The 26,579-nt window shown below is 45.6% G+C and overlaps 1 protein-coding gene across 1 annotated transcript; it reads right to left on the bottom strand.

The window, feature by feature from the left end:
* Nucleotides 1-635: 635 nt before the first annotated feature.
* gprc6a (G protein-coupled receptor, class C, group 6, member A) lies at nucleotides 636-26,579 on the bottom strand. Its single transcript, XM_068760469.1, has 6 exons — nucleotides 26,365-26,579; nucleotides 17,050-17,344; nucleotides 9,659-10,462; nucleotides 4,221-4,436; nucleotides 3,980-4,103; nucleotides 636-1,735 (listed from the first exon to the last, which is right to left on the bottom strand). Exons 1-6 carry the CDS (start codon nucleotides 26,556-26,558, stop codon nucleotides 636-638), a joined length of 2,733 nt encoding a protein of 910 aa, XP_068616570.1. The 5' UTR covers nucleotides 26,559-26,579.

The following is a 26,579-nucleotide window of genomic DNA, read 5'->3' as shown; positions in this document are numbered from 1 at the left end:
GCAAAGGAACGTCCGAGAACCGTCCCCTAGCACCAGGCCCCCCAAGTGTATGTGGCCTAAGGGTATATTTACAAAAGTGATGTGCTGTGCTAGGGTGGTGAATTAGGAGGCGAGACACACGAGGCCCCGACCAACCAGACGGGGGGTAGGAGGGAACTCGACCATAGTGCCCCCAACCTTAACCATCCCATCCACAGGTGCCAGAAGGCCCAAATGTTACTTTTTTATGGACTGTTTGTACTCATTGTACATTTTATTTAGTTTTAGCCTTTTTTTTAAATGTACCATGTGTTTTAATATTGTACTTTCTATTTTCTAGTTGTATTTCTTCGTTGTAAGGCTTTTTAAATTGTACAGCACTTTGGTAAACCTATATAAATAAATTGACTTTGACCATCTCTCTACAATGCTGTCTCTTCCTTGCAGTAGTAGTAGTAGTAGTAGTAGTAGTACCTCAAAGTGCAAGCTAATGTGGGTTTTGCTAGTATTATTATAAAGGCAAATGGAACTTGAGCAGGAAATACTACATATTTCATATGAAAACATAGTGAAGACGGAGATACACATCTATGTATGTGTATAATTGTATAGTAAAAACGTGCAAAATATACAGTTTGTAAATTTGTACAAAAATTTCATATGCTGGTGCTTCTTCTGAGGCATTGTCGTGCAGTTGAACTTCTGCGAAACCCTTTACAGCTTGTTTTATCGCTGCAGGTGTTAGAATTGGTTGCGGGTACAGAGAGGGAAGAAGTTCTGAGTATAAATCTTTGCCCATTTGACTGTTTCTCCGACACGGAACTCGTAGACACAGAAACGGGATCTCTGGATTTGTTTGAGTATACATAGAGATTCTTCCTGAAAGCACTTTTGGTGTTTTGTTCCCTTCTGAAAAGTATTACGTAGCATTTTGGGAAAAAATGACAGCTCAGGATTCCGTAGTTTGATATGAGAATGACGACCATCTCCACAGCAGAGAGGTACACTCCTGAAGTGGTGACGTAGACAGGAACAAAGAGCAGCCAGGAGATGAGGTAGAGAAGCATGCTGAATGTGATAAATTTGGCCTCGTTGTACTGCTGTGGCAGTTTGCGCCCTTTGAAGGCAAAGATGAAACACACAAACACCAGGATAGCGATGTAGCCTAGCATTACCCCAAAGGCCAAATACGAGCCCTCATGACAGTCCTCTAGCAAAGTGGTTGGATTCCGAATGATCTGATTAAATGGACTTTTGAGAATAAGCCAGCAGATGCAGATGGCTGCCTGTAAGGCCACGCAGATAGTGATGATGACGTAAGGCTGGTAGAGCCTCTTCAGAACCTCCTGCAGCTCAGGGTTGAAATGGAAGGCCAGTAGGATCTGGAGCGTCTTGACCAGGATGCAGGAGACGCACAGAGTAAAGCTCAAGCCAAAGAGCACCTGTCGGGCTTTACACTGGAGGCTGTTAGGCCGACCAACAAACAGTATTGCACTGATATAACTGATGACCAGAGAGAACAGGACGGCCTGACATAGAGGTCCTCCAGCAGCCTTCACCACAGGAGTGTCATGCTGATGTAGAAACAGAACTGACACTAGCAGTGCCAGAAGGATGCCCAGTGCACAAAACGTCAGGAGCACCACAGCAAAGCCATCCTGCCAGCCGAAAAAGAGGAGGGCTTTCCGCAGGCAGCTGGAGCTGCCGATCGGAGACCACTCTGTGTTTGTGTCACAGCTCAGACACTGGTCCATATCTGCAGGGACAGAGAACAAAACCATCACAAGCATGCTAGCAAAGAGCATACCTGTCAACCAGTAAGTTTTTGCCGTACAAAGTACGGGTTTTATGCATTTTAAGACGTGTACGGCGTAGAAGTAAATCTGTACGGAAAAATGCAAATCTGAAAATGATGGGTACTGTAGCGTCTGTCAGATGCTGAAATCAGGACGAGATGGGTCTCAGAACAAGCTTTTTTTAATCGGTAACCGCGCCGCTAACAGAACAGATATCCTCTCATGCCGTCCTCGACTCCCGACTCCCGTCTCTCTCACCCCCTCCCCTCTGGAGCACGCTCACACACACACCGCCCCTCCTCCCTGGATGCCTTCACTGACTCCCTGCAGAGTAGGAATTACGAACACGAACTGTTACAGTACCATCCGGTCTGCACCGAATATCAAGAAACGTGAAAAACATGTTTCCCAATCACAAGCCAGCAAAGGTTTGTATTTTTCTGTCCCTGTTTGAAATTTAAATTACAAGCATCATTGATCGATACTTAAGTTTGGTTTACAAAAATAAAAATGCTAACGATCTTTTTTTTTTTAAATATCTGTTCTTATTTAAAATTTTAAATGACAAGCATTATTAATGGGTATTTTATTCATTCATTCATTTTCCAACCGCTTATTCCATCATCGAGTTGCGGGCCAAGCTGGAACCAATCCCAGCAATCAATGGGTGAGAGGCGGGGTACACCCTGGACAAGCCGCCAGTCCATCGCAGGGCAACACAGAGACAGACAACCAGCCACACACACACAATTAGTGGGCAACTTAGTGTCACCAATCAGCCTAGGCTGCATGTTTTTGGTGGAGGGAGGAAGCCGGAGAACCCGGAGAGAACCCACGCAGACACGGGGAGAACATGCAAACTCCTCACAGAATGGCCACAAGTTGGAGACGAACCTGCGACCATCTCGCTGTGAGGCAACAGCGCTTACCACTGCGCCACCATCAAATGCTAAACTGTATCATAAGTAATAATGTCCAACTACGTACATAAACGCATTTGAAAATAAATGTATGGTGTAAGATTATTTTGTATTTTGTAAGGAAAAATACAACGGTTTGTAAGGTATGAAAGAGCTTTCTTTGGCCCAGAGAATCCAAGAAGCAGCATAGCCTCAGTGGACCCCTCCCCCGCACCAGCCACTGCTTCTCTACCTGCACACAAATCAGTCAACAAAAGCTTCAACATCTTCTGTTTCTTCAACTACAGCCACTTAGCAAATATTAAGCAAGCTTATCAAAATTTTTATTTGACCTATATTTCATTGTGAAGCTGTGACAATTAGAGTTGACTCAATGCAGAGACACCCAGCAGCTTCTGTGACATACAAAAGGTGGAGAGGAGTTGATTGATTGTTGATTGAACTTCTGTTAAAATGTGATGATGGAATAGGAAGCATTGTGCACATTCAAACACATAAATCAGTCTACATCAGATAAGAGCTCAAACTAGCCCACAAGCAGCAGAAAGCTCTGTGTGGGAACATTTCATATACAGTCGGGCTTGCTATTTCGACTGCTGCAACCTACCTAACCTTTTCGCCTCCCCTGCAGACTGTTTTACAACTCAACTCCAGCCCAACTCCTTTTGTGTCTGACCTAATCAATATCCTTTGTTGTCATTGATGTTTGTTTTCTGTTCTGAATTGGGTCTTTGTCGTTGGTCGCTTCCTGCTTTGGTCTTTCCATGAAGGCTCAAGGAAGACCCTCCACATAGGCAAGTGAACAGGCAGAGAAGTCCCAGAACTAAACCAAAAAGAAGTCAAATGAAGGCCTATCTATGTTCTACATTAAAGATGGATGTTGAAATGCCTGCAGCCTTCCATACATTTTCTGCTTTAGTTTTGTATATAATTGGGTACCTTTTCTGAGACCTTATGACTATAGGGAATGCAAGCAATTATATACAGATTTGTAATGCCCGAATTCCTAGTTTGCCTTTTATTACTGCCGTTACCTTGTCACACTGAAAACAAAGTCCTCGTCTGCGAACCGTCATTGACAATAAACCATTCTAATTCTGAGATACGGCAAAAAAGAAAATAAGTCAAGTAAAAAAAAAGTACTTCTTGGCCTTCAAGTGTTAATGCAGCTAGGTGTCATAGTCCTGTTAAATTGCTGCATTATCACAAACTCTGTCTGTTGCCGAAACGTTCAACGCTTCACTGACCTCTTGTGGCTGCTGAGATAAACAGTGAGATACTTACCTGTGTCATTAGAGAAGTAGTTCTCAGTACAGTTGATGCACTCATAGCAACAGGTGTGCTGACCCTCAGCTGTCTTCTTGAACTCTCCAGGGACACAGCTATTGGAACATTTTGAGACGATATGCTGAGGAAAGTCAGGAGATAGTTTATATGCTGAGTCATCCTTGCTGTTGTCAATAAAAACAGACATCTGTGTGTTGTATAAGCAGAATGAGATCAGGACGGCGGGATGGGGGCCTACCTCCAGGTCCTGCAGACATGGAGACGAGCTGTCGTTGATGTGGGTGAGACTGTTGTTCTGTGGGTGATACTCGGCTATGAAGTCATGGATGAGGTTTTTCCCGCCTTCTGACCTCCACATATTCACATCGTAGCCTAAATTAATGTCTCCATTACTGTCAAACTTGTACTTCTGTTCTCTAAGTTTAAACTCGTGCATCCACAGAGCTTGTAGGACCTACAGGACACAAGACAATTTATTATGTCAATAATAAATAATTTATTTATACAAAATAAAACCTTAAAATTAGATGATATTGTGAAAATTAAAATATTAGAGATTCTTTATAGATTAAAAAATTACAATATCCAAAACTGTATAAAGGACTTTTTCAAATTAAGGGAAAACCGTTCAATCAAATTTATGTTTGAATGTGTTAAAGCAAGAACCAACGTGAAGTCGAGGTGTGTTTCTGTTCTTGGAGTGAAACTGTGGAATGAGTTATCTGATGATTTAAAACAATGTATTTCATTATCAAAATTCAAAACATGTCTCAAGTGTGAAATAATTAATGAATATAAAAAGTGTGTATAAATAATCATTTAATATGTAAAGCCGATCTAATAATTGTCTGTATTATAGGATAGGCTTCAATAAGCATTGTTTCTGCCTATTCCTTTTTTGGTTGTAATATATATTTAGTTTAAATTTTATTTTTTGTCTTAATCTGACGACCAAAATAAAACAAATTATCAAAAAAAATAATAGCTTGGATTAATCTCTTAAAATATATTACTTGTAGGGACATATATTTATCATTTACATATATTTTTTGAAAAATTACTTTTTACATAAGTACATTTGTGAGTATAAACCGTTGAGTAGAATGAACTTCATCAGCATTAGTTATTATTTTTCAGGTGAGAGAGAAAATCACATTGAACACATCCTCATGGCTGCTTGCTCTTACTCTTTTTCCCTGCTCACCTGCTTTCTGTTTCTAGATTGCTCCTCAGAGTGCCACAAGTGAGGCTGGCACACCTGATCTTCATTTGAGCTGCTCCTTAAATCTCCTCTCCACCCCCATGCCTGTGCCAGACTCTACCTTCTGCTTGGCTACGTTGTACTACGCACAGGACGGAGCAGCACTCCTAATTTCGCCATAGCCACTATGCAAAGACAATAAAGGCTTTTTATTCTATTCTATTTCTATTCTCATGCCGGCGATCTCCTGCGCTGCAACTTTGATTTCTGTTTGGCCGTTCTGGCATGCTGCAGCCTGATTATTTAGTTTCTGCCGTGCTGCAGCCTGATTATTTAGTTTCTGCCGTGCTGCAGCCTGATTATTTAGTTTCTGCAGTGCTGCAGCCTGATTATTTAGTTTCTGCCGTGCTGCAGCCTGATTATTTAGTTTCTGCCGTGCTGCAGCCTGATTGTTTAGTTTCTGCCGTGCTGCAGCCTGATTATTTAGTTTCTGCCGTGCTGCGGCCTGATTGTTTAGTTTCTGCCGTGCTGCGGCCTGATTGTTTAGTTTCTGCCGTGCTGCGGCCTGATTGTTTAGTTTCTGCCGTGCTGCGGCCTGATTATTTAGTTTCTGCCGTGCTGCAGCCTGATTATTTAGTTTCTGCCGTGCTGCAGCCTGATTATTTAGTTTCTGCCGTGCTGCAGCCTGATTATTTAGTTTCTGCCGTGCTGCAGCCTGATTATTTAGTTTCTGCCGTGCTGCAGCCTGATTGTTTAGTTTCTGCCGTGCTGCAGCCTGATTATTTAGTTTCTGCCGTGCTGCAGCCTGATTGTTTAGTTTCTGCCGTGCTGCAGCCTGATTATTTAGTTTCTGCCGTGCTGCAGCCTGATTGTTTAGTTTCTGCCGTGCTGCAGCCTGATTGTTTAGTTTCTGCCGTGCTGCAGCCTGATTATTTAGTTTCTGCCGTGCTGCAGCCTGATTGTTTAGTTTCTGCAGTGCTTCAGCCTGATTATTTAGTTTCTGCCGTGCTGCAGCCTGATTATTTAGTTTCTGCCGTGCTGCAGCCTGATTATTTAGTTTCTGCCGTGCTGCAGCCTGATTATTTAGTTTCTGCCGTGCTGCAGCCTGATTATTTAGTTTCTGCAGTGCTGCAGCCTGATTATTTAGTTTCTGCCGTGCTGCAGCCTGATTATTTAGTTTCTGCCGTGCTGCAGCCTGATTATTTAGTTTCTGCCGTGCTGCAGCCTGATTGTTTAGTTTCTGCCGTGCTGCAGCCTGATTATTTAGTTTCTGCCGTGCTGCAGCCTGATTATTTAGTTTCTGCCGTGCTGCAGCCTGATTGTTTAGTTTCTGCAGTGCTGCAGCCTGATTATTTAGTTTCTGCCGTGCTGCAGCCTGATTATTTAGTTTCTGCAGTGCTGCAGCCTGATTATTTAGTTTCTGCCGTGCTGCAGCCTGATTATTTAGTTTCTGCCGTGCTGCAGCCTGATTATTTAGTTTCTGCCGTGCTGCGGCCTGATTGTTTAGTTTCTGCCGTGCTGCGGCCTGATTGTTTAGTTTCTGCCGTGCTGCGGCCTGATTGTTTAGTTTCTGCCGTGCTGCGGCCTGATTGTTTAGTTTCTGCCGTGCTGCGGCCTGATTATTTAGTTTCTGCAGTGCTGCAGCCTGATTGTTTAGTTTCTGCCGTGCTGCGGCCTGATTATTTCGTTTCTGCCGTGCTGCAGCCTGATTATTTAGTTTCTGCCGTGCTGCAGCCTGATTATTTAGTTTCTGCAGTGCTGCAGCCTGATTATTTAGTTTCTGCCGTGCTGCAGCCTGATTATTTAGTTTCTGCCGTGCTGCAGCCTGATTATTTAGTTTCTGCAGTGCTGCAGCCTGATTATTTAGTTTCTGCCGTGCTGCAGCCTGATTGTTTAGTTTCTGCCGTGCTGCAGCCTGATTGTTTAGTTTCTGCCGTGCTGCAGCCTGATTGTTTAGTTTCTGCAGTGCTGCAGCCTGATTATTTAGTTTCTGCCGTGCTGCAGCCTGATTATTTAGTTTCTGCAGTGCTGCAGCCTGATTATTTAGTTTCTGCCGTGCTGCAGCCTGATTATTTAGTTTCTGCCGTGCTGCGGCCTGATTGTTTAGTTTCTGCCGTGCTGCGGCCTGATTGTTTAGTTTCTGCCGTGCTGCGGCCTGATTGTTTAGTTTCTGCCGTGCTGCAGCCTGATTATTTAGTTTCTGCAGTGCTGCAGCCTGATTATTTAGTTTCTGCCGTGCTGCAGCCTGATTATTTAGTTTCTGCCGTGCTGCAGCCTGATTATTTAGTTTCTGCCGTGCTGCAGCCTGATTATTTAGTTTCTGCCGTGCTGCAGCCTGATTATTTAGTTTCTGCCGTGCTGCAGCCTGATTATTTAGTTTCTGCCGTGCTGCAGCCTGATTATTTAGTTTCTGCCGTGCTGCAGCCTGATTATTTAGTTTCTGCCGTGCTGCAGCCTGATTATTTAGTTTCTGCAGTGCTGCAGCCTGATTATTTAGTTTCTGCAGTGCTGCAGCCTGATTGTTTAGTTTCTGCCGTGCTGCAGCCTGATTATTTAGTTTCTGCCGTGCTGCAGCCTGATTGTTTAGTTTCTGCCGTGCTGCAGCCTGATTGTTTAGTTTCTGCCGTGCTGCAGCCTGATTGTTTAGTTTCTGCAGTGCTTCAGCCTGATTATTTAGTTTCTGCCGTGCTGCAGCCTGATTATTTAGTTTCTGCCGTGCTGCAGCCTGATTATTTAGTTTCTGCAGTGCTGCAGCCTGATTGTTTAGTTTCTGCCGTGCTGCAGCCTGATTATTTAGTTTCTGCAGTGCTGCAGCCTGATTATTTAGTTTCTGCCGTGCTGCAGCCTGATTGTTTAGTTTCTGCAGTGCTGCAGCCTGATTGTTTAGTTTCTGCCGTGCTGCAGCCTGATTGTTTAGTTTCTGCCGTGCTGCGGCCTGATTATTTAGTTTCTGCCGTGCTGCAGCCTGATTATTTAGTTTCTGCCGTGCTGCAGCCTGATTATTTAGTTTCTGCCGTGCTGCAGCCTGATTGTTTAGTTTCTGCAGTGCTGCAGCCTGATTATTTAGTTTCTGCCGTGCTGCAGCCTGATTATTTAGTTTCTGCCGTGCTGCAGCCTGATTGTTTAGTTTCTGCCGTGCTGCAGCCTGATTATTTAGTTTCTGCCGTGCTGCAGCCTGATTGTTTAGTTTCTGCAGTGCTTCAGCCTGATTGTTTAGTTTCTGCCGTGCTGCAGCCTGATTATTTAGTTTCTGCCGTGCTGCAGCCTGATTATTTAGTTTCTGCAGTGCTGCAGCCTGATTGTTTAGTTTCTGCCGTGCTGCAGCCTGATTATTTAGTTTCTGCAGTGCTGCAGCCTGATTATTTAGTTTCTGCCGTGCTGCAGCCTGATTGTTTAGTTTCTGCAGTGCTGCAGCCTGATTGTTTAGTTTCTGCCGTGCTGCAGCCTGATTATTTAGTTTCTGCCGTGCTGCAGCCTGATTATTTAGTTTCTGCCGTGCTGCAGCCTGATTATTTAGTTTCTGCCGTGCTGCAGCCTGATTATTTAGTTTCTGCCGTGCTGCAGCCTGATTGTTTAGTTTCTGCAGTGCTTCAGCCTGATTATTTAGTTTCTGCCGTGCTGCAGCCTGATTGTTTAGTTTCTGCCGTGCTGCAGCCTGATTATTTAGTTTCTGCCGTGCTGCAGCCTGATTATTTAGTTTCTGCCGTGCTGCAGCCTGATTATTTAGTTTCTCGCATGCTGCTCAAAACGTTCTGGATGGATCTTGATTAAAATTTCAGAGAATGTCGGGAATGTTATCAGGAACAGATAATTGCGGTGACAATCCAGAAGAGATTCTGGATTCTGGATCACTTTGAAATTTTCATTAGAATTGCAGTCAATGTAGCTTCAAAATGTGTTCCTCAATATCTCAGTTGATCATTGACCGATGTTCATGGGATTTGACACAATCCTGGAGGGTGAGGGTCTCTATCTCACCACCGAATTCCATCTGGATCAGATCCAGAATGGAGTCAATAGAAAATATTTAATTTTAACATTGAAAACCCAATTTACTGATTTAAAAATCTGTTTCAAATACACATCAAGTATTTGTATAGTATATAATTCAACACAATGAATAGTATATAATACTATAATGTGGATAGAATATAATTCTATTCACAAACCATGAAAATAAATTTTCATGTTGGTGTATAAAGATACCAAGAACAATCTGGAACCTTCTGGTGCTGATCCAGATCACCGTGTGGACGGTGTAGATCCAGTTAGGAGGGGAACGAGCTGCTTGGGGGAGGTCTGCGCTCTGAGTGCTGTTCTAGTTGTAAATGTGCCAAGGTATCATAACTCGGCAGCCTACCCCTTAACTAAACCTTATCCTCATCAGCAACATATGTGTACCTCATCTATAATCTGTTTTAAAGTACATATGGAGTATACATGTGAACGCACACACATAACACGCAAGTGGATACCTCCCAGGGTTGCACTCTGTCTGTTGATTTGCAATCTCTGCTCCTGCAAATAGATGCTACAGCTTGAGTGATGGCACTCACAGCCATCTCAACACTGAAGGAAACATCTGCTTCGGCGTGTTCTCTCAGGGTCCTCACGGCTTTGGACACCAGCTCATTATCTCTGTAATTTTTACTAGCATTTATCTCCATGTAGAATTCCCGCACAAAGGAGTTATTTTCTGTATCGTCATACCCAGTTGCCTCCAGTCTGTCTAGGTAGTCTCGGAATGATGACAGGTTTCCACTTTTGAAAGTGAATCCCAAAACATGTCCGATATTCTCCAGAGACAAGTTACCATGCACAGAGACTGAGGAGGACCAGCTGTCACTGGCCACCCAGACTCTTCTCATTGATTCCACGTTCTGTCCTGCTTTCAGAATCTGGCGCTTTAGTTCCTGGTAAAGGTCCATCATATGGCTTGGCTTGGCAAATGACACAATCACCTGCACCTTGGGATTCATGTTGATGGTTTTGGCAGTCTGCCTGATTGCAGACATCACATCTTCATTGGTAATGGATTGTGGGAGGACTGATTTGAAGGCCACACAGATTCCCTTTTCAGAGGCTTGGGACACAAAATTTTCAAGAGCTGATAGGCCATAATTTCCATCTGTGGTAACTATTCCAACCCAGTTCCAGCCATAGGTACTGAGCAGACTGACCATGGCAGCTGTCTGATGCTTGTCATTAGGGATGGTCCTCATGAAGGCAGGGAAGCGACTTTTATCACTTAAAATGACAGCAGTTGATGAATAACTGATCTGGAAGAAAGAAAAGCAAGGATGTTACTTATAGCGTCATTTCCTGTCAAAGACCAAGTCCTTGATAACGCAAATAGCAATCATAGCAAGCAAATAATAATTGTTTTTACCAATAATGTAATAGTTGGGGATTTATTACATTTTCAGCTGGGTCTGTTTTTTTCAAACTGATAATGTAATAGAGTTCTACATTTTGTGTTTTGAGAATCTGACAATGTTATATACACTGCATTTGAAACAAGAGAATGACCATTGAACAGTCTTCCAATAAATCACTACCTCGTGAAAACAACCACAAACCAACAATAAAATAAGTTTAAGTAACACTTCATTTGACACCCACACATTAAATGACATTTGACATAAATATAGGTCTATATATCCACTTGTAAATGGTTATTTCACTTTCAATGTCAATTTGATATCATTCTGGCCACTAGATGGCCTGCAAGGGAGACCTCAATCAGGGTCTCTTTCAGTGGTAGCTGGTCAAGAAAGACATTTCTCCCTTTATGTGACCATTTGGTATGTGAGTACGTAATGTCTCAGCATCAATACCTTCAGATTCCTGTCATACCAGAAAAGGTCCGATAATGGTTGGATTTAGGCAATATTTTATTGACCATGTGGCTTCATGGTGTATTTTGATGACATCTAACATTAATGACTGTATTTTGTCATTAATGTTAGATGTAGCACGACTTCACCGAGAAACGTTCCTAGTCTGTGAACCCTCACTGACAATGGCAATAAACCACTTCTGATTCTGATTCTGATTCTGATTCATGCTAGTTCTTGATGCTAACTTCTTGACACTTTACCCAAGGCTTACCTACTTCATAATAGCTTAAGACTTAAGACTTAAGTTCCCACCCCTTTTATCACCATGGACTTTTCATAGGTGAGCAATTTTTCCACAGACCACAAGTTTTATTTTTCAATCATTATTAACTTGAACTTCATAATGGTTAGTTATGGAGATTAGGACAAATGGTGATCTGTGTTTCTGGGGGTCTGCCCTGTCTAAGTTTGCAATATATATATGCACACAGCGAGCCTTGAAGCATGTCAATCAGGACACTTGGTTTTTCTTTTAAGTGCTGCTTTCTTTTTCTTTGCAGGTGTCGGGTCTTCTGTCGTCTCAAGCCTCAACTACTGTTTCCCATAATTCATCGTAAGACTCATCAGCTTTATCCCCCTATAGTTTCCGCAACTCTGTATGTCTCATCATATGCCCTCTGTTTGGCCTTTGCCACCTCTATGTCTACGACGCCTTGCGTCTCATCTCCCTGCACTCCTGTTTACTCTCTTCTGACCTCTCAATGTCCCACTTCTTCTTAGCTAACCTCTTTTCCTGTATACACTTCTGCAAACTACTTGGAAGAAGCAGAAAACTACGCAATGTGGTTAACAAAATGATAAAAAATGCCAAAAAGAATTTCTTAAATGAGAACATTGAGGCAAACAAAAGCAACCCCCAAAAACTGTGGGAGGCCCTAAAACAATTAGGCTGCAGCAACAGACTCCAAACAAAAACCAGTAATATCTGCATTAACTCAAGTGGTTCGCTCCAGACCGACAGGTTGGTGCTAGCTAATTGTTTTAACAGCTTTTTCACCACTATTGCCCCCTGTTGGTCAGCAAACTCCCCCCGCATTCAGGTCTGTATGGTTCTGACCACATCCAGACTCACTATGAGAAGCTAGGTGCTAAAAAGGACACTTTCTCTTTCACACCTGTAAATACCGTTGATGTGCTAAAACAACTAATTGCCTAACAAGGCCACGGGCCTCGACCACATACCCACCCGGTTCCTCAGAGATGCAGCTGTCTCTATCGCCCCCGTGGTAACCCATCTGATAAATTTATCCATCAATCAGTGCCACGTCCCACAGGAATTCAAGACGGCGCGGGTTATCCCTCTGTATAAAAAAGGAAACAAATTAGAACCTGGCAACTACTGGCCTGTTTCCATCCTTTGCTCCATCTAAAAGGTCATGGAGAGAATAATCCAGGAGCAAATCAACCGCTACCTCGCCGAGCATAACCTGCTCTTTGAATTCAAATCGGGCTTCAGAACATCCCACTCCACTGACACATGCCCCATATATCTGACCGACTACGTCAAGCGTGAAGTAGACTCGGGCAAATACTGCGCCATGGTCATGCTGGACCTCCAGAAGGCCTTTGACACCGTTAACCATTCAATCCTATTGAATAAACTAGGGGCGATTGGTTTTGATAGCACATCAATAAACTGGATGAAATCGTACCTTGAGGGACGAGAACAAATGGTGGACATAAACGGAACCTTGTCCTCGTCCCTCCCGGTGAGCTGTGGGGTTCCTCAAGGCAGCATTCTAGGACCGTTACTGTTCCTCCTATACATTAACGACATGAGTGCTGCCTGTAACTGCAAATTGTTCCTGTTTGCTGATGACTCAGCACTCCTGATTTCGGGAGAGGACAAAGTGCAGGTTGAGGAAGCTCTGAGCTCTGAGCTCACCAGAATCCGTACTTGGCTTATGGATAACAAACTGTCACTACATCTTGGTAAAACCGAATCTATTCTTTTTGGGTCTAAACACTCTCTAAGTGAGATAAATGTTAATGATTTCAGTCAGAGAACAAGATTTTTGGGCAGAATGTCTGCTTTTGTCAACAAAAGTGCTCTCCGGACGCTTGCTGGAGCCCTCGTTCAGCCCCTCTTTGACTATGCTAGCACCTCCTGGTATTCAAACATCAAAATGTCCCTGAAAACCAGGCTCCAAACCTCCCAAAACAAACTGATTCGGCTACTCCTCAATCTGGGGCCCATGACCCACCTTCTTCCTGGACATTTTGCTAGCCTAAAATGGCTCAGGGTAGAAGACAGGGTTAAACAACTCAAAATGGGATTGGCATTTAAAATAGTCAATGCAGCTCTGCCCTCAGTCCCCTCAATCCCTGCATACCTGAATAAACACCTCCACCGCTCTACTGATGATGCCATTGCCACAGCGCTTCATACTGCACTGAGTCACCTGGACCACCGGGGGCACTACGTGAGGATGCTTTTTGTGGATTACAGTTCAGCGTTCAAGACAATAATCCCAGACATTTTAACGGTTAAACTCTCCCACATTGGACTCTCCACCTCCATCTGCACCTGGATTAAGGACTTCCTGTCTGACCGCACACAAAGGGTCAGACTCAGCTCCCACCATCACATTCAACACCGGCTTCCCACAAGGATGTGTACTGAGTTTGCTCCTGTACTGTGTACTGAGTCCGCTCCTGTACTCGCTGTACACATACGACTGCACGCCAACCCATCTCTCCAACGCCATCATCAGGTTCGCTGATGACACCACCGTGGTCGAGCTCATCTCGGGCGGAGACGAGTCGGCGTACAGAGATGAGGTTGGTAAACTGGTGGCGTGGTGCTCGGTGAATAACCTTTCACTGAACACCACGAAAACTAAAGAACTCATCATGGACCTCCGTAGCGCAGCCCAGACCCGGCTCCACTGACCACCATGGGGGGCTGCGTGGAGAGGGTCCACTGACCATCATGGGGGGCTGCGTGGAGGGGGTCCACTGACCCGGCTCCACTGACCAACCTGGGGGGCTGCGTGGAGGGGGTCCACTGACCACCATGGGGGACTGCGTGGAGAGGGTCCACTGACCATCATGGGGGGGCTGCGTGGAGGGGGTCCCCTCATTCAGGTTCCTGGGGTCCACATCACCGACGACCTGTCCTGGTCTGCTAACACCACGGCGGTGGTGAAGAAGGCCCAGCAGCAACTCCACTTCCTGAGGGTGCTCAGGAGGAACCACCTGGAGGAGAAGCTGCTGGTGGCCTTCTACAGAGCCCCCTGGAGAGCATCCTGGGTACTGCATCACGGTGTGGTACGCCGCGTGCACAGCAGCAGAGAGGAAAACCCTGCAGAGAGTGATCAACACAGCCCAGAAGATCACCGGCTGCTCTCTGCCCTCCCTGGACTGTATCACCGGCTGCTCTCTGCCCCCCCCCTGGACTGTATCACCGGCTGCTCTCTGCCCCCCCCCTGGACTGTATCACCGGCTGCTCTCTGCCCCCCCCCTGGACTGTATCGCCAGCTCTCGCTACCTCAGCAGAGCTACAAACATTGTCAGAGACTCCTCCCACCCCGGGCACCACTTGTTCAACCTGTTGCCCTCGGGCCGGCGCTACAGGTTGAACAAGAGCAGGACCAACAGACTCAGAGACAGTTTTATACCGAGAGCCATCAGAACAACAACCGGGACTAAACAGGACAAATACTCACTATGTGCAATATCTAAATGTGCAATAACTAATGTACTATTTCTCTCACCGCATGCACTGATCACTTTAAATCCTACCTGAATTTTATGTCACATCTACTTGCATTTTCTTATATTATTATTATGTTGTACTACGCACCGGACGGAGCAGCGCTCCTAATCTCTTTGTATATCCACTATGCAAAGACAATAAAGGCTTTCTATTCTATTCACAGATTCAGTGACACCCACAGCCACAACACTAGAGGGAGCTCAAACAACAACCTGATTACCCCCTCCTATAGGACTAACATGGGTAAAGCATCCCCAGGGGGGCAGAAACGGAGATAGTCATCACGACTCTCTCCTGATCAACCCCCACCCCCTTTTTTTTGTCCACCTACGTTGCACACATTAAGTGTCTTTGTAATTTATTGTAATTTATTGTCATTCATTGTCAAAATGACAATGAATGACAATAAATTACATCGGTGGTGTAATTACCCTCGCCGAAGGGGAGGCGAGGGTATTGCAATTGGGTCCGTTTGTTTGTATGTTTGTCTGTTTGCTTGTATGTCCGAGCGCATAACTTAAAAACTAGTAACCCAATCGACTTGAAATTTTTACACAAGCAAGGTTCTGTCCGTGGCTCGGTCCTCCCCGAGAATGGCGTTGATCCGGATCTGGATCCAGATTCTAGAATTATTTTTACATCTGGAATTGTGCCTGTGCTGTAACATGGGAGTGTCACTTTAAGAGGGAGGGACACGAATGGCATGATGGGAAAAAGAGTCCAGAAGGTGTCTTGTAGTAAGTTCCGGAGCAGCAAGCTAGAGCAGGTTTGGCCCCTCTGATCCGGAAGCCCTGTTTACTGTCTCACAAGATCGAAGAGTCTTTTGGAGGCGGGGTCTGCAATCTCTGATTGTCTTTCTAGTTTATTTTAAATTTATTGTTAGTTTACATCTGTGGTGTAAAATTATTTTTATTTTTTTAATGATATTCTGCATCAATTGAGTAATTTAATATTGTTTTATTTTTATTTGTACAGTAGTCCCTCGATATAATGCGGTTCATTTTCTACAACTTCGCTGCTTCGCGGAGTTTTTTAGTGCAATTTCAGATTATTTTTTTTGCACTTGAACGCGCCTTGAAACGGCGTAAGACGAAGGGGCGCGGTCGGAGGAACTGTGAAATACGCCCGAGTTGCTATTAATAACTTCTTATGTGTTCAACCTCGTAGGTTGATCATTAAAATTGAATTCGTTATTTCTAAAAGCTATCATGTTTATTTGTTAAGCGTTTGTTTAATAGCGCTCTTATTCTCTGTGTAAAAAGAGGCTTTTATTTTGTAGGAGCATAAACTTCACGTCCCTTTTGGGTTTTGTTTCTTCCTGTTGATACATGTAGCCGCTGCCGTTCCGCTGTGCTAAGCTATCCAATAAAGCAGCATGAGAGGCTAAAGACAGCACGAGTAGAATATTTGTTCTTCTGCACTCCAAGCGGCTCTTTCCTCGACCTGCACGCCTTAACATTATTAACAGGAAAACGTTTACGGTACGTACTATATATTTGTATTTATACTCACCTCCTACCTGTGGAGCGTAAGAACTTCTCCTTCTCCTCTAACTCACCTCCTACCTGTGGATAAACCTTCCTCCTCCTCCTCATCATGTCCACCAGCTCTCTAGCTTTTCCTGTCATCGTCCCAACATTCAAAGTCTCTACTCTCAATCCCAAACTCTTCCATTCCCTCTTCTCTCACTGCTGATGCACTTTCCTTCCTCTTCTTCAATTCTGTCTTCATCCCACAGTAATCCAATTTACAGCAGGGTCCTATCCGTTAACAATGCTGATGGTAGTCGTTACAAGCCCGGGCCTTGACCGATCATTAAAGCTGCACTCTGTGAAAAATCCCAAACATATTATCTAAAACTACATCATCATGTCCTCACAGCAGGACGTGAAATAGATCATCTTTAAAACAATTACACTGGAATAGCTTGTGGTGTCTGATGGAGTCAATCACTGTTATTTGCATGCTTCCAGCATGCTCTCACTTGGTCAAGCACAGCAGCCTCCTTCGGCAGTGGCTTCAAAGACTTTGGACTCCATCAGGCGCTTGCTGGTGCATTGGAATCACACAAAACAGATGCATGACAGGTGCATAAAGTAAAGAAACAACAAAGATTTAAGTTCAATCCCAGTAGGGACAAAATGTACAGTGGTGACCAAACTGGTTATGCTGCTTCAGTTGCCTACAATACTCTTTGCTGTATCCCCTCACTGAGTCAACAGCTTTTTTTTGGTTTCTCAATACTTACTTGAGGAATCATCTGGAGGGTCAGTTGCCTTGCAATGGCGATGGAAATTTCAGAGTAAGTGGCACCTATGACAGCCATGACTGGCTGCCTGCAGGTGGGGGTATTGCTTCTTTCATGGCAGCTGACCTGCTGGGTGAAGTCTGTTGTGGCTCTTAGAGCTGTGCTGACATCAGAGCAGGAGTCTTGGATCCAGTATCCCAGTGTGATGTTAGCGTCAGCTAGTGGTGGAGATTTATTCATAATCTCTATGGCATTGATCATAGCCAGCGCCCTTGTCAGTCCTCTAATTTGAAACCTGTGTAAATAGGACAAGGCATGAGAAAATAAATATGCTGCAAATTGCAATGTGATAGTTAATCAATTTCCAGGCCAATTTGATTGTAAAAATAGATATCAACTTACTAATAAAAATAATGAGCAGCATATCATCAAAGTTGAAACATTTCCTCCAATCAGAAGGCTATGTTTCCAGCTGTGTTTGTTTGTAATCATGATGCAAAAATCACGTGGTATGGCAGGCCATTGTGTTGTGTTCTATGCTTTCACCACAAGATGGCGCATGTACTCGGATGCTCAGAAATAGGGACGGCAGAAGAAGAGAGAGGACAGAAAAAGTAGGAGAGAAGAAGAAGGTGGCGTGGATGTTCGAGCGATGTACTGAAGATGTTATAAGGACGTGCTGATAAAGTTGAGTGGTTGGAACTACTACTGTCTCCTTATTTCCAAACAACACCACAAATTGGTAATTTTATTGTCACGGAGAAGGCAGTCAAACTGATAATGATTCAGACCTCTGGCTCGGATTGAAGCCAGAGGTTTGAAAACAGTTCGGACAACCACCTCCATGACGTTATCCATTTTTAATGACTTGGAACACAATGCCTCCTGGTGCAAAATACAGTGAAATGTCCAAAATGCATCTCCTCCATTTGCGGCTTGTAATTTCTCTCTGAATTTTGTCACAACGCCTGCTTTTTTTCCAATCATTGCTGGCGCGCCATCTGCAGCCAAGCTGACAGCACTCCGACTCTGTCCAGTGCACAAATGAGAGAGCTGAACATGTCCCCCGCTGTTGTGGTGTCCATCATAGGCACCGACTCAAGGGACTTCTCTGTGACGGCCAATGTCTCATCAACTCTGTGGCGTAATCCAGAATGATATATATATGTGTTACCCTAGAGGGCAGCCAAGCTGCCGACCCAGATGTTGGCAGGAGGCTACGGGAACCCATCCATGGGTCCAGGATAGGCCTATATGCCCAGCTGAAGACCCACAAGGACCAAGAAGGAGGACAGTCATGCTCGACTACGAGAGACCGCCGATGATGATGATGGTATGTGTGTTTGAGTTCACGTGTGTGGAAAGTCAGAGAGACATGTCCTTGGATTGTTTTGGTAGACAGATAGGACCTGGCGTCGTACAGAACTCTCTCAGAGGGGGAGGGAGGGGGGGTGGGGGGGGGGGGGGGGGGCTGGAGACATAATAGATCCAATATTCAGCCGAAATGAAAATTTAGCTTAATCCAAATATACAACTGTTCCTCAGTTATTCCTCGTTTCATGTGCCAAGGTGAGACTTCAGTCCCTCCAAGCCAGGACTCAGTCCGGAGATCTGCCGATACAGTTCTACCTGCTGGGGCAAGATGGTATCCATTTCTGCCGGTCCTCCCCGGATCGATCCCTAAGCTCTTTGCCCAGATCCTTGATTCGAGCCACCACACGGTCCCCCAGAGCACCGAAGAGCACTTTTAGATCCATGGTCAATTTATCCAGAACTTTGAAAGCCGCCGTCTTGGAGTCTTTCCGGTACACCAGGGCAACTCCCGCCCCAATTACCAGATGCCCCCCCGCCCCCACCAATAAGCCAAACAGCCAAATATCTTCCACATCCTCTACAGAGAGGACTGTGAGGCAGACCACTCTCCATTTCTCCAGGGGTCCATGGTGTAACCTGCTGCGTGGGTCCCGTCTGAACAGGTGGCCCCCCCCGGAGTCCCATGCTTGGGTGAAAAAATGTGATCAATCGCACTAAGAGACCCGTTAATCAATTCCATGATTTAGTAGACCAGAGCTCAGCACGCAGCAGGTCCTGGAAAGCAGACAGGCGAGACGAAACAAAGAATGCAAGCAGGGACAAAAGGAGCAGAGAGGAAAAAAAGAACGTCTGCTCTCGTCAAAGACCGGGAAAAGTATTACAGTACAAGTACAGTCAACAGTAGCATGTATTACAGTACAAGTACAGTCAAACATCCTGTCTAAGATGAGCATTTCAAAAAAGCCCTTGCCGTCTTGTTTCCGTTGAAAGTCCTTTGTACATAAATCGACATTTAAAAATACCAATAAAACTAAAAATAAATTACTCCACAGATGCAAAATAACAATAAATTAAAGACACATAATATGTACAACGTAGGTGGACAAAAAAAAGGAGGGGGGGGGGGGTTGATCCGGAGAGAGTCGTGATGACTATCTCCGTTTCTGCCCCCCTGAAAGGTGTATTTTTAGGGCCGTTTTGAAGGAGGCCAAAGAGGTGCACGTTTTGAGGGCAGGAGTCAAACAGTTCCACCCTTAGGGGGCAGTATTGTAAAAAGATGATTTACCCATGTTAGTCCTATAGGAGGGGGTAATCAGGTTGTTGTTTGAGCTCCCTCTAGTGTTGTGGCTGTGGGTGTCACTAAATCTGTGGAGGTGTTTATTCAGGTATGCAGGGATTGAGGGGACTGAGGGCAGAGCTGCATTGACTATTTTAAAAGCCAATCCCATTTTGAGTTGTTTAACCCTGTCTTCCACCCTGAGCCATTTTAGGCTAGCAAAATGTCCAGGAAGAAGGTGGGTCATGGGCCCCAGATTGAGGAGTAGCCGAATCAGTTTGTTTTGGGAGGTTTGGAGCCTGGTTTTCAGGGACACTTTGATGTTTGAATACCAGGAGGTGCTAGCATAGTCAAAGAGGGGCTGAACGAGGCTCCAGCAAGAGTCCGGAGAGCACTTTTGTCGACAAAAGCAGACATTCTGCCAAAAAATCTTGTTCTCTGATTGACTTTTTTGATCACCTTAGGTGCCATACTATCACCAGACAGGTATGTGTCAAGAACACAGCCCAAATACTAAATACTTTTTATTGATTTGTCCCTCGGAGGGCAATTTGGTTTGCAGCAGTTATACTTTCTAACTGTAGTCTGCTGCTGGTCGCCGCGTGGGCATGCGCCCAGGCAATGTTGGTGAAGTGTTTTGCCTAAGGACACAACGACAGTGTACACATGTGCCTGAACCGCTCCATCATAGGACGACCCGCTCAACCACCTGCGCCACCGTCGCCCCAGGTAATCTCTTCTTTGCTTGAGATTACTGTATTATCGACATTGACCTTGTCATCAGTGGACCACAAGGGACACAATCAGACGGAACCACAGCCATCTCGTACCCATAGCGATAACAGAGACTCAGACGGAACCAAAATGGACCCAGTCTAATGAAAAGAACACTCCTACAGCGTCTTTGAGTCAAAACCACAACAAACATCTGTCGAAGTTATGCATTACCGGTAATGTTTCCATATGCAGAGTTTGAGTTCTGAACATGCATTTAAAATTGACATGTATGGAATCGATATTTTAAAATGTAGGAACACGAAAGTTATGGATTTTTTAAAAAGTAAATGAATTAATGTTTGCCTAAGTATAGTTAGTAGATCAACATGAAAATGATTTGAGAAAGAAATGTATTGTGTTTACAGCTAAAGGGGGTCAACCTAACTTCAGTAAGGGAGATGTGGTGTAATCCAGAATGATATATATATGTGTTACCCTAGAGGGCAGCCTATGCCTGTTGTTGCCCCAGTACGGAAAGGGAGAGACACCTCGGGGGAGAGTTAACGAGACAATGACGTTAATAAACTCAACGCAGCTGTCGCTATTTGTAAAAGAACCCAACACAACAAACTCTACGAATAAATATAGCCAGCTGAGAAACCTCTGTAATGTCAGTGCTCTCATCAATTGCAACAGCTAATGCAAGAAATGACTTGACTTTGTGTTTCAGTTGGTTGTCCAAATATGTAGATAGTTCCGAAATCCTCTCTGCAATAGTATTCTGTCAGGCTGATGTTTGCAAAAGCTTGTCGCTTCTCGGGACAAACGAGTCCTGCAGCCTAAAGCATGCATGCTTTGATTAACTCCCCTTCGTAATACGGCTTTGATGCTAATGCTATTTCACTAGCAGTTATGTAGCTGGTTTATACAGCTGCACCGCTGACCTCCCGGCTCCACGTGAAAATGCACGGCTTTTCTTCAGACCCACCACCATTTCATTTATCGTCTCTCTTCTCAGTTGTCCTTGCAGGTTGTCGTATTTTTCACCGTGCGTCTCATAGTGGCGCCGAATATTATATTCCTCGAACATGGGCACGTGTTGCATACACACCAAAAACACACTACAATCTGGATCCACAACTTTCGGGATTGTAGTTTATTTTAAAAAAAAATCCTATTTCATATCTCATTGCATTTTATCTCTTTCTCAAGATTCAAGATTCAAGATTCAAGAGTTTTTATTGTCATTATGCTAACTAGCTAACATAACAAAATCGCGTGAAAGCCCACGGCTTCAGGCACACACAGGGACATAAAGCAAAAAAACAAAATCTCTCTCCTCTGCGGGCCAGATTGAACCCATTGGCGGGCCTGAACCGGTATTGTTGATATAAATATATATCCATCCAATAAATATTAATCCGTTATCGGGTCGCGGGCCAAGCTGGAGCCAATCCCAGCAGTCAATGGGCGAGAGGCGGGGGACACCCTGGACAAGCCGCCAGTTCATCGCAGGGCATCCAATAAATATATATTATACATTTAATGTAGAACTTTAAATTTCATTTATTATAAAGTGTATTTAAATTACAGTATTATATTACTGCTTTCACTGAAATCAAGGTTCTAGGCCTAAAGTTGAGAACAATAATCAGTACTGGCCCAATTATGTGGCCAGTCCTGGGTGGTGCTTCGTGTCAAATCAATCAAATTTCAGTATGTAAAAGCATATTTGAGTCACAGATTAACTCTGAATATAGAGAGGAAGGAGGGAAAAGAGTAATCACATGCAACATCCATCCATCCAATTTCATCCGCTTATCCGGGGCCGGGTCGCGGGGGCAGCAGCCTAAGCAGGGAAGCCCAGACTTCCCTCTCCCCGGCCACTTCCTCTAGCTCTTCCGGGGGGATTCCGAGGCATTCCCAGGCCAGCCGAGAGACATGGTCTCTCCAGCGTGTCCTGGGTCTTCCCCGTGGTCTCCTCCCGGTGGGACGTGCCCTGAACACCTCACCAGGGAGGCGTTCAGGAGGCATCCTGAATAGATGCCCGAGCCTCCTCATCTGGCTCCTCTCAACGCGGAGGAGCAGCGGCTCTACTCCGAGCTCCTCCCGGATGACTGAGCTTCTCACCCTATCTCTAAGGGAGAGCCCAGCCCCCCCACGGAGGAAGCTCATTTCAGCCGCTTGTACCCGGGATCTCGTTCTTTGGGTCACTACCTAAAGCTCGTGACCATAGGTGAGGGTAGGAACGAAGACCGACCGGTAAATCGAGAGCTTCGCCTTTGGGCTCAGCTCTCTCTTCAGCATGACGGATCTGTGCAGAGTCCGCATCACTGCAGACGCTGCACCGATCCGTCTGTCGATCTCTCGCTCCATCCTTCCCTCACGTGAACAAGACCCCGAGGTACTTGAACTCCTCCACTTGGGGCAGGATCTCCTCCCCGACCTGGAGGGTGCACTCCACCCTTTTCCGGCTGAGAACCACGGCCTCAGATTTAGAGGTGCTGATTCTCATCCCGGCCGCTTCACATGCGGCTGATGAACCGATCCAGTGAGAGCTGGAGGGCGTGGCCTGATTAAGCCAACAGGATCACGTCGTCCGCAAAAAGCAGCGACCCAATCCTGAGGTCACCAAACCGAACCCCCTCAACGCCCCGGCTGCACCTAGAAATTCTGTCCATAAAAGTTATGAACAGAATCGGTGACAAAGGGCAGCCCTGACGGAGTCCAACCCGCACTGGAAATAGGTCCGACTTATTGCCGGCAATGCGGACTAAGCTCTGGCACCGGTCATATAGGGAGCGGACACCCCGTATTAGGGGGTCAGACACCCCGTACTCCCGGAGCACCCCCCACAGGACTCCCCGAGGGACACGATCGAATGCCTTCTCCAAATCCACAAAACACATGTGGACTGGTTGGGCAAACTCCCACGCACCCTCAAGGACCCTGCCGAGGGTGTAGAGCTGGTCCACAGTTCCACGGCCAGGACGAAAACCACATTGCTCCTCCTGGATCCGAGGTTCGACCCTCCGGACTATCCGGATGGCGGACCCTCCTCTCCAGTACCCCTGAATAGACCTTACCGGGGAGTGTGATCCCTCTATCGTTGGAACACTCCCTCCGGTCCCCCTTCTTATAAAGAGGGACCACCACCCCGGTCTGCCAATCCAAAGGCACTGCCCCCGATGTCCAAAGACACTGCCCCCAGTGTCAACCATGACAGTCCTGCAACATCCAGAGTCTTAAGGGACTTCGGGCAGATCTCATCCACCCCTGGGGCCTTGCCACCGAGGAGCTTTTTAGCTACCTCGGCAACCTCGGCCCCAGAGACAGAGGAGCTCACCCACGAGTCCCCAGGCCCTGTTATCTCACTGGAAGGCATGTCGGTGGGATTGAGGAGGTCTTCGAAGTAGTCCCTCCACTGATCTACGACGTCTCGAGTCGAGGTCAGCAGCGCACCATCCCCACCATACACAGTGTTGACCGTGCACTGCTTCCCCCTCCTGAGATGCCGGATGGTGGTCCAGAACCTCTTCGAAGCCGTCCGGAAGTCATTTTCCATGGCCTCACCGAACTCCTTCCATGCCCGGGTTTTTGCCTCAGCAACCGCGGTAGCTGCACTCCGCTTGGTCTGTCGGTATCTGTCTGCTGCCTCCGGAGTCCCACAGGCCAAAAAGGCCTGATAGGACTCCTTCAGCTTGACAGCATCCCTCACCACCGGTGTCCACAAAGAGGTTCGGGAATTGCCGCCACGACAGGCACCGACCACCTTACGGCCACAGCACCGATCGGCCGCTTCAACAATGGAGGCACGAAACATGGTCCAGACTCAATGTCCCCTGCCTCCCCCGGTACATGGTCGAAGCTCTCCCGGAGGTGGGAGTTAAAACTCCTTCTGACAGGAGATTCTGCCAGACGTTCCCAACAGACCCTCACAATACATTTGGGCCTGCCAGGTCTGTCCGGCATCCTCCCCCACCATCGGAGTTGGCTCACCACCAGGTGATGGTCGGTTGACAGCTCCGCCCCTCTCTTCACCCGAGTGTCCAAGACATGCGGCCGCAAGTCCGGTGAGATGACTACAAAGTCGATCATCGAACTGCGGCCTAGGGTGTCCTGGTGCCAAGTGCACATATGGACACCCTTATGCTTGAACATGGTGTTTGTTATGGACAATCTGTGACGAGCACAGAAGTCCAATAACAAAACACCACTCGGGTCCCGATCAGGGGGGCCATTCCTCCCAATCACACCCCTCCAGGTCTCACTGTCATTGCCAACATGGGCGTTGAAGTCCCCCAACAGAACGAGGGAATCCCCAGAAGGAGCACTCTCCAGTACCCCCTCCAAGGACTCCAAAAAGGGTGGATACTCTGAACTGCTGTTTGGACCATAGGCACAAACAACAGTCAGGATCCGTCCCCCCACCTGAAGGCGGAGGGAGGCTACCCTCTCGTTTATTGGGGTAAACTCCAATATACAGGCACTGAGCCGGGAGGTATTGCCACCCCTGCCCGGCGCCTCTCACATATGCAACAATTACTGTTATATCTGCAATCAATCTTTTTAACATCTAATTTGAGGAGACATAAACAAAACTAAATATACATTTAAAAAACAGAAGCCCATGTTTTCTGGCCTCGTCCCCACTGGTAGATGCAGCTAATGTTAGCAGCACATCTACCAACTTCACTGTGGCCATGAAGATCAAGGCTTCAACTGCCGCTGCATAATCCTCTCTTAACGTATCTGGTTAAATTTGCTGTTGCTTGGAAAATCTGGGATGTTCCACTGTCTTGTAGCATTTTCAGAAGCCTAAGTCTAAACCAGGGGTCGGGAACCTTTTTGGCTGAGAGCCATGAACACCACATATTTTTAAATGTCATTCCGTGAGAGCCATAAAATATGTTTAAAACTAAATAAAAGTAAATGTGTGCATTTTATGTAATAACACTTTTAAAGTACAATAAGTCTCTGAATTATTTGTAATAACATTGTTATGCCATTTCTAACAATGATGGATATTTCCTACCATTAATGAGACTTCTGGTGCTGCGTGGTTTTGCTGATGGCTTCGTGACTACAAAGTGAAAAGTACGATTCTCCTCGTCTTTTTTTCTTTCAGCCATCTTCTCAAAAGTGTTTCTAAAATTAGCGTGCCGAGGGATTAAAACGAGGGAGGTTTACTTCCTGATCTCACAACAGGCCGTTGTTCGGACCCTTTGCACATCGACCGCTATTTTCGAAAGCAAAATACAGAAACAACACTTGAACAGTGTCTCATCTGCGTTGTCTCCGCGATTGATATATAAATAGATAAATAGATAGATAGATTGACACAACTACATGTATGCTTGCCACTTTCCCACTGAGATTACTGGTTTGTCCCTTTCCCAGTGAGCAGAACGCCGTTTATAAGCCGGACTTCCTTTGATCGTTGCCTCATAGCGAACCGGCTTTCTACTCGCAGGTGACCATCGCTGTTTCGCGAAACAATTTTTTTTATAATTCAAGATTTGTCTGTGAGAATGATCCAGCCATCAAAAGAGCTGCATCTGGCTCCCGAGCCATAGGTTCCTGACCCTTGGTCTAAACGCACAGCCAGCACTGAGTCCGTATGAAAATCCTTACCAACATGATATTTAGCATAAATAAAATACGATGCCACTCGCTGTGTAAAATGCCTGAAACCTGACTAAGAAGCCATAAACTGCATTTTCACAATGGAAATGAACGTCAAGACACATTGTGGTAGTAGCATAACAAAAAAGCCTGTCTGTCTGCATGCTTAGAAGAGAAGCTGAGATGATTGCTGCCGACAGTGATGAGTGATTGTTTTGACAACGCTAAGCTTCCTCCTTTGGGGGAATGCAGGTCTTACAACATATTTGGTGATTTATTGAACAACAGAACTAACTTTTTGTCTCCTGGGTTTTTCTCTCTCGACTAACTTTCTCCAGATGATGAATTTGAAGTGAAACATATATCTGGTTCAGTGATCTCACCTGATGCATGTCTTTTGATGGGGTGCGAAGGACTCGTTTGCTTTGTACACATCTTCATGAATAGGAAATACTCCTCCGATGACAAAATCTCCTGATGCAGTCAATACTCTGGGAATCTCCGCAGAGGATTGTCCGGTTTCCAGAATAAAACAAAGTGTGATATGAGTATAGATTACAAGTCCAAGCCTGGCCATGCTGCAGCCTTCTGTGCTGGT

The sequence above is a fragment of the Brachionichthys hirsutus genome, chromosome 3 (genome assembly GCF_040956055.1).
Source record: "Brachionichthys hirsutus isolate HB-005 chromosome 3, CSIRO-AGI_Bhir_v1, whole genome shotgun sequence".
Lineage (NCBI taxonomy): Eukaryota > Metazoa > Chordata > Actinopteri > Lophiiformes > Brachionichthyidae > Brachionichthys > Brachionichthys hirsutus.
This window is presented reverse-complemented; position numbering and strand designations above follow the sequence as displayed.